The sequence below is a fragment of the Phyllopteryx taeniolatus genome, chromosome 15, assembly GCF_024500385.1.
Source record: "Phyllopteryx taeniolatus isolate TA_2022b chromosome 15, UOR_Ptae_1.2, whole genome shotgun sequence".
NCBI lineage: Eukaryota > Metazoa > Chordata > Actinopteri > Syngnathiformes > Syngnathidae > Phyllopteryx > Phyllopteryx taeniolatus.
Window position 1 is genome coordinate 8,678,664 of NC_084516.1, and position 8,595 is coordinate 8,687,258.

Sequence of the window (8,595 nt, forward strand, 5' to 3'; positions counted from 1 at the left end):
TTTATGAAATCATCCATTTATTAAATTACCTTTTCAATTTATTTACCTCCATTGACTCGATATATGTCTTCATTATGGGCACAGCAATAGTAGTAATAGTAGTACACTATTTTACGAACTAAACATTAGCACCGCCCCTACCAGTCTGTACCAATTAGAATTTTCTGATGGCACGTTTCTCCTCCCTTGATTGGTGCTTGTCAACGAGTTCCCGAGGTCATGTGTATGGGCATGCAAAATGCAGAGTTGCGTTGAACTTCTCCAAAAAGTCAGAATTTCTCATTTGCGCTGGGAAAAGTATCTTAAATCTCAAATTGTGGCGCGTAAAATTGGACACAATTAATCCACAACTTCTGAGATAAATTTACATGATTTCTGATTGAACAAAACAGGCATTCGTATTTTTAATTATTCTTAACAAGTCCAAATATGAGCGTCGCAAAATAACTGAGGTGTCCAATATATCCCTAGTACCTGCGGACGTGTTGCTGTCGTGTTTGTATGTATAAAATAACGCGCAACCTTATGTATTTTATCTTTGTGTCGTTAGCCACACGTCGGTTCTTTGCTGACGAGAGCAAGGGGAGTCTTCGTGAATCCGAGGTAACCGGAACGTGGCGTCAAAAGAGCCGGACTGTCGCCATAGTAACTGGCGTCTGACCAGAGGGTAGTGGAAATTCGCTGATTACTATTGCACTGAAGCGTTTGCCCTTTATTGCTGTTTTGTGGACGAGCATGTATTGTAATTAGGGCATTTTTGTGTGTCGTGACAATGTTGGCACAGACACTAACGTTGCTACTTTGACCAAGTTGTCGCGGCTTTGCTAACGACGAGGGCTTAGCTAAACTCAGCTAACTGGATGAAGCACGGCGATGTCCGGCAGTAACCTCCCGCCGGTGCGCCACCTGCCACAGTGGAGCCGAGTTGGGCGTCTCGGGGTGCCGTGCTCGCCTCGACGTTTACCGGCGAACCGACTGCAGCCGCTGCCTGTCCTCCCCGCGGGGGACCGAGAGGTGCCGAGGGCGACGACGGGGTCGGGTCACGTCGACGCGGACACCCGCGTCGCCTCACTACAGAGGAACATCGAGTTCCTGCAGTACCAACACAAAGAAACTCTGCAGAAACTTCACCAAGAAGTGGACTTACTCAGAAGGGAGAACAAAGGTGAGCGGTTATCGAGCTCTTGCAGTAAATGTATATATATATATATATATATATATATATATATATATATATATATATATATATATATATATATATAGGCGGCACGTACTCCGGTTTCCTCCCACATCCCAAAAACATGCATGAATTGGAGACTCTAAATTGCCCGTAGGCATGACTGTTAGTGCGAATGGTCGTTTGTTCCTATGTGCCCTGCGATTGGCTGGCAACCAGTTCAGGGTGTACCCCGCCTCCTGCCCGATGACAGCTGGGATAGGCTCCAGCACGCCCGCGACCCTAGTGAGGAGAAGCGGCTCAGAAAATGGATGGATGGATATTTATATATATATATATATATATATATATAAATATATTTAACTTTTTACTTCTTTGTGTATAACTGACAGTAAAAAGTATTTTTTTCATTTTATATATAAATTCTTTGTCATGTGAAACTAATTATGTCTTCTAAATTCGACACACCACAGAGAATAGTGTTGTTAACAACCCTGCTGTGACAAAGAGGTGCTCTCTGTAAAGTGGCCATGTCAGTGAGAAGCTGCTGTCCACAAGACAGCTGCAACGTCAGACTTTGGAGGAAAAAAAAAAAATAATAATAAAAACAAACCAAAAAAAAAATATATATATATATATATATATATATATATTTAAAATAATTTACTGTGCTCTTTCGCCTTCTCTCCGTGGCAAGCGTGCACACACAATCGATAACAAGGCGCTCTAAAGCAGCCACGCCGACAATGAGGCGCTCTACAGTAAACTGGCCACGCTAGCAGGACTATGTGAGTGGAAGATGCATTTTTGGGATATAGGATTAGTTAGCTAGCTAACTAACTGCATGTGGCAATTGGACCGGATCACCTTTGCTGTGAACAAAGTTCTTAAATAATGGGGCAGGGGTGACTCATGCCGGACTCAAAAGTGCTCACAGACGTGGTGCCAATTTAGGCATGACCAAAAAAGTCAGGAACACAGAATTGGTGGGGGGAAAAAAAAAAGATTAACAGTATATCTTCACAATTCCGTACTACATAGTTCTTAGTCTTCCCACGTTTTCAGAAATTATCTTCAAACATGTATCATCTATTTAGAAACAAATTTCTGAATTCACTTTTCAGGTTCTTTAAATACTGTTACTTAAGTACAACAATTTAATCAGTACTTCTATTTTTAAATCTTTTTTTTTTTTTACACTACTTAGGTACACAGTGTTAGTACTTTTGCCACCTCTGCTCTCTCCAATTTTGTTGTGCATTACAATGCCAATAAAGGCTATTCTGATAATATGGTGGGGGGAAAAAATGCAATCTCAGTATGTTGGTCGCATAGCAACGCCACAGATTTAACTGAGTTAAATGGAAGGTAAGTGGTTTTTCTCTTGGAGGTGGACATCAGGCTGGTGTCACTTTACTAAACGATGTGTTTTCCCGTAATGGACCTTGATCTCTTTTTATTTGAATGTTGCAGAGTTGAAGTATAAGATGATTATGGACGCTCCCAAGCTAAGTAGGAAAGGTAAGATTTACCCAGCAAATATGGAAACATGCATGTCACAGTGTTAATTTTTTGTGGTTTGGTCCTGTGTGAAATTAAACACCCAAGTAAATTTTTTGCCATAAGATTATTTCTGTAAATGTGTCTGGGCGAGCCATTTTTGCCCTACTATTACATAGCAGACCGGCTCATTTACATAATAACCACTCCTCCACTCTGTTCTAGTTCTGAAACATACCCAAGTGGGTGTTGGACCTGCTGTTCGGGGGAGAGAACCCCCACAGAACCAAATGCTAAGGTGAATATCTGCCCAAGTTCAATTTCAGCAAAACAATAGTAATATAGCTATGTTTAATTGTACTTATTTTATTAGGTTTTTTTTACAAATGTTACAAATTCTTTACTTTTTTTCCCCCAATGAGAAAAATGTTTTGAAATTAGAACAACTTGTTTTATTAAGACATTTTCTCTCTTTGGTGGTATACATTCATGTGAACTAACATGAGAATGTTATGTCTGTCTTATGGGTTAGAAGCATGGGAGACTGTGTCGAGAGTCTTGGACCCTTCAGGCCAAATCGCAGGTCAGAGCAGTTGGGCGGGCTCGTCAACTCACAGCAGCCTCTACAAGTCCACAACGGTCTGTCTCATCCACCACGTGCGTCCACGTTGCGGGAGTGTGAGCTTATCATCCGCCAACTGTACAATACCAACAGTTTACAGTCTCAGGAAGTGAGTGTCATAGTCCGAAGCGTTTGCCATCCATTGTGTGTCCTAAGTCACACCAAACACGTCCGTATCTTCTAGATTGTACGCTACAAGGAGTTGCTGAGTGATATTGTGCTCAACAAGAGAATCACACCAGAAAACTACAATCTCACCAAAGCCTTCCTTGTGGATGATATCTGGTAAAGTATCGGATAACCTTCCTGTTATCCGTCACATTGAAATTGCAAGTATATTTTTTTAAGGAGGTTTCTGTTTTTCAGCAAATCCTCTGACAACACATTTCCTAAACTGGATCTGCAAACAGGAAAAATGTATGTAATTGTCTCCCGACCTCCCTGTGTGTCATGTTTTACAACAAAATAAGTTGATTATTCATGAAGTGATCATGCACTGTGTGTGGTTCTGCAGCTAGTTTTAATTAGTTGCTGACAGTCTGCAACTAGTTTGGCTGCTATTCCAAATGCTGAAATGCAAGTGAATGGCATCGCAACAGCACTGGTTCACAACCAAAATTACGTTTGTGGGTACCAAGTGAGATCCAGCCTCCTGCCACCAAGTTGTAACAGTAGTTATAGTGTTGGGGGGGGAATCCACCATTAATGTGACCTATAACCTGTACAATTCAGTTGAAAAATACATCTTTTTGAGAGCGGGAAAAAGGAACTAACATAATGTGGGTACACAAGTGTGCTGATCCTCTTATAACTGGGGGATTATTAACCAATCGCAATCAAATTTATTTTATATGCTGAGTCAGCACACACCTGCCACCATTTATAGTGCCTTTGATTAACCCCAAATAAAATTCAGATGTTGTAGGATTTTGGAGTCTCATTTTACAGCACAAGCCATGGTCTGCAGAGAACCTCCACAGCATTAGACGGATCTAATTTTCCAAAAGTATCAGTCAGGAGAAGGTTCCAAAACAAACAAACAAAAAATCCAAGGCATTAACTATACTATGGAACAGGTTTTTTGTGTGATTGTTGTTGCAGTTTTTTATTTTATTTTTTATTTTACAGTAGTTAGCTTATTTTTTTAAATCACACCTTTGACATTACAGTTACTATAAGTCTCTTAGGTCTGGTAACTATTCTGGTTAGCTGATTTGTTTATTTTCTTTTTTTCTTCCCACTTCTACGAGTGTTAACATTTTGAACCTTAGAACAGATTACACTATTGTTGCATGTCACTGGTCTGTATTTGACCTAAAAGGTTCTACTGTACCTTTTCCGATTCAGGGATGAAAGAAAATCCACCCACTCTGGTGTTTAAAAATATCTCTGGACATTAAAATGCATTTGTAGACCGTCAGGCACTATTTTAGTCAACCAGAAGCCTAGAAAAGAAGCAGCAACTGCTTTGCTCATACAGTGCCGTGAAAACGCATTTGCCCCCTTCTTCTTGTATCGTTTCCTCACTTTAACAGGGCCAGGTAGCTTTGAATAGTTTATTTTCCTTAATAAAATAACCATTCAAAAACTGATTTACTTGATTATATTTGTTTGATATTTACATGTTTGATCGTCTTAAAGTGCAAGCGCACTTAAGCCCATTCATAGACACACCTGTGGACAAGTTAATTAACCTGAGAAACATGTTTTTAGAATGTGGTAGCATGCTGGATTACTTGAAGAAAACCAACACAATGACACGGAAAACATGCAAACTAACACCGCATGGCCAGAGCCGAGATTTCAACTGACAGACGTGCTAACCATTAGTCTACCAGGCTATATTAAGTTCCACAAAGTCTAAAAATGTTGTTTTTTAAAATATTCACACTGATTAGAGTTTAAGGATTTATAGCACTCTAGTGAAAGGACAAACATGCTTTTCATTTATTAAATACAGTACCTAAATTTGAGTGAATTATTTCTTAACTCGTGCAACCGAAACACTCTGTGTAGATCACACAACAGATATTTTTCATGACATAATGTTGATGAATCCACATGCATTTTCTACTGCCAGGACCGGTGTGACCCTGCCAGCGCTCACGCAGAGCGTCAGCTCCTCTGTGGCAGAGCGTCAGAGAAGAGGTCGTGCTGTGCACAGAGGCCATGTCAAGGGTACGGTGCGGTGAGAAGATACAGATTAGTACCAACCACCTTCAGGACAGCCACAGTCCTTTTTTGTTTCACTGGAAAAGCTAAGTCACAAATGACTGAATATACTCTGGAATAAGTTTCAAGTAGGAGACTGAGTCAGGTATTTATGCTTTGCAGTGTTACGATGTCCCAAAGGATTGGATTCATGGACAAAAGTGTTGGGACGTCAAACAGTTAATCAGTTACGGATTGGGCTGGCCATCTTAGTTCTACTGTTGTACAATTTTCTGACAAGTTGTCTTGAGAGAAACTGACTGACTTCAGCCCCAGACCTCAGGACACCTAATCCAACACTGGTGAGGGCTCAAATGTTCTTCTGAATAAATGGACAAAAATTCCCAGATACACACCAAATTCTTGGAGAAAGTCTTCCCAGAAGAGTGGAGCCAACTCCTATTTCTTCCACCACTTCATGCCAGGTGTCCCAATACTTCTGTCCAGATAGTGTACCCCTCCTGTTTTACCACAAGTACTGTCCCAAATCCATCTATATGGCAGAACTTGTGAAGTATGTTTTTATTAAAGTTGTGTTTGTTGGACTTTTGTACAGTCTTATTTTAGCTAAACATACTTAGTTTACTACATGAAACCTGTGGAAGTCGACATTCAACGAACGTTCACAATTATGATAGTGTGCTTCAAAGCCTGGATTTACTCTGCAGGCCCAAGTGCCCAAATCCGACTTAATGCCGCTCAATTTTTTTGGACCGTCTAGTTCCATGTACATTTCATGTGACACAAATCCAAATTGGCTGTGTTCACATGGACTGAACATATGAAACGACCTGCAAGCAACAATAACCAAGCACAAGCCTGTGAATATTCTCATTCTCAGGACAGTGAATCGATCACAACTAGACTGTTCTGGTTGTCTTAGAAGACTTTTCGCCTCATCCAAAAGCAGGCTTCATCATGTGGCGTTTTGGGGCGTGCCTCCAACGTGGGAGATAGATAGTTGGGTTTTCCACACTAACACTCAGGCTACAGCTGTCCCATGTAGTCTATGTGCATGAACTGATGAAGCCTGCTCAGATAAGACAAAATGTTTTCTAAGACAACCAGAAACAGTTGCGATCAATTCAATGACCTAAGAGTAACTCCACAAGTCTTAACACTGGGCGGTCACAACACAATAGTAAACAATATTATTCAGATAGTGTAATACAAGTATTGGATATTAGTGTTTAGTTGGCCTGGCCCAACTCTTCCCCTCATTTATTTTTAAATAAGGGTGACCTCTGCATTACGTACTTACTTATTTCCTGACGGAAACACCTTTATGCAGCATATTTAGGCCATATTTAATTGTATATGCTTTTGTTGTAGTTTTGATTTACCGCAGTTTTTTTCATGTTTATTTGTTAGGGCTGACGCAGGTGCGGGTACGTCATCAATCGGTGTATTTACATTGCACTCGGCTGATAGACGATACGTATTTATCCAAATTTGGAAGAGGTCTGATTCAGATCTGAAGATACCTGATTGCATTTATTTTTTCCACGCATATCCGAATTCTGCCACTTGAGAACAAAAAAATGGAAATTATGACACTGGAATACTAAGTTATTTTGATAGCAATTTCGGCCTTTCCACTTGCTCATATCTTAGCTTCATCAGTGGGGGAAATACCACAGAAACCTGGTATTTCTGAAGAACATCCGCATAGAGAAACCACTTTATTAACTCTTTGTAGTGACCAAAGTTTTACTCAAGTGTTCTCATGTCCCCCCATTTAGTCATTTGAGTTAATGCTTTTAATCATGTAAAACACATTGAGTTAGTTACCTTGTGTATGAAATGTGCTATATAAATACATTTGCTTTGCTTAATGCAATGTTTTACGTCTCCATAAATGTTTTTGTCATCCCATATTTTTCTTCTGTTCCACTGAGTTAGTATCATCAATGTGGCCTTAGCAGACAGCCATTCAGTGCAGGTCTATTAACATGCACATAGTGTTGCAGTGCTGAGGGCTGCCCTATGGCAGGTGCAGCCACAAGGGAAATGATGACTGAAACCAGAGGAACCGTGTTTTCTTTTTTTTGCATCGCTTAAGTTGGATGGCTTGCACGCAAACTCACTGTTACCTAATGTTTTCTTTTCATTGCTGTTTCTATTTATTGAGGTTCCTTTATAAACACCCATCTGCATAAATGCTTCCTTTCAGCATTTTAGGTTGCAGATTTGCTAGGATTTCACAGCTTTATGCCCAATGCCCACCAGCTTTTTGTTGAATATAAATTTTATTCTTTATTTTTGCTACACGTGAACTTGTTGCCTTTTCATTGAATTCCGAACAGCAATATGTAATGCAGCAAACTATTGCCTCAAATAGAATTGGAAGGAAAATAGAAATAGTGAATGCTGTGAAATATAGTAATACATCAGAGAGAATCTAACAATCCCTGGATACCATGCAAATATGCCCCAGAGGACTTGTAAGTACAATAGTGGTATTTGATATTATAGGTGAGCCATTATTATTCTTAATACATTTACATGGCATTAGAGGAATTTTTTTTTTATCAGCAAATCAGACTGAAACTGAACTTTCAAGATTTATATGGTTCCTTGAAAAAGTATTCATACCCCTTGAACTTGTTCACATTTTGTGACTCTACAATCACAAACTTGAATGTATTTTGTTGAGATTTTATGTGGTAGGCCAACACAAAGTTGCACATAAATGTGAAGTGAAACGAAAATGATACGGTTTTGAAAAAGTATGACATAACTGCAAACCTACCGAGACATGGCCGTCCACCTAAACTGACACAGAAGCAGCCAAGAGACCTAGGCTCACTCTGGAGGAGCTACACAAATTCACAGCTCAGCTGGGAGATTCTGTCTACAGGACAAATGTAAAAGTTATGCGCTCTACAACTCTGCGCCCCTGCATGTAATGCATTTAGATTAGAAACTCATATCTGAATTCACTTAACAGGGTCTTGCCCATTACATTGCTCTATGTTACATGGAGAGCGCAGTATTTTTTTTTTTTTTTATAGGTGGCACTTGGCCATCGCTTTTTACTCATTCATCCAATATACAATACATGACTGATTGTAATGGGCAACGT

General features: G+C 39.9%; 1 protein-coding gene across 2 annotated transcripts; it reads left to right on the forward strand.

Moving 5' to 3' along the window:
- The first annotated feature begins 247 nt into the window (after positions 1–247).
- LOC133490099 (coiled-coil domain-containing protein 74B-like) lies at positions 248–6,055 on the forward strand. Of its 2 annotated transcripts, none has more exons than XM_061799715.1 (7): positions 248–1,165; positions 2,651–2,698; positions 2,903–2,975; positions 3,213–3,408; positions 3,484–3,584; positions 3,666–3,716; positions 5,380–6,055. In XM_061799715.1, exons 1-7 carry the CDS (start codon positions 874–876, stop codon positions 5,489–5,491), a joined length of 873 nt encoding a protein of 290 aa, XP_061655699.1. In that variant the 5' UTR covers positions 248–873; the 3' UTR covers positions 5,492–6,055. The 2 variants fall into 2 exon arrangements, with proteins under 2 accessions (XP_061655699.1, XP_061655698.1); XM_061799714.1 differs by having other exon boundaries at positions 250–1,165; positions 3,210–3,408.
- The last annotated feature ends 2,540 nt before the right edge of the window (positions 6,056–8,595 follow it).

Bases quoted from the DNA above. Each gene is read 5' to 3' on its own strand.
- LOC133490099 (XM_061799714.1), top strand. From the start codon at position 874: ATGTCCGGCAGTAACCTCCCGCCGGTGCGCCACCTGCCACAGTGGAGC. The intron at 3,409-3,483 runs GTGAGTGTCATA...CGTATCTTCTAG, and splicing joins ACAGTTTACAGTCTCAGGAA to ATTGTACGCTACAAGGAGTT. The intron at 3,585-3,665 runs GTAAAGTATCGG...TCTGTTTTTCAG, and splicing joins TTCCTTGTGGATGATATCTG to CAAATCCTCTGACAACACAT.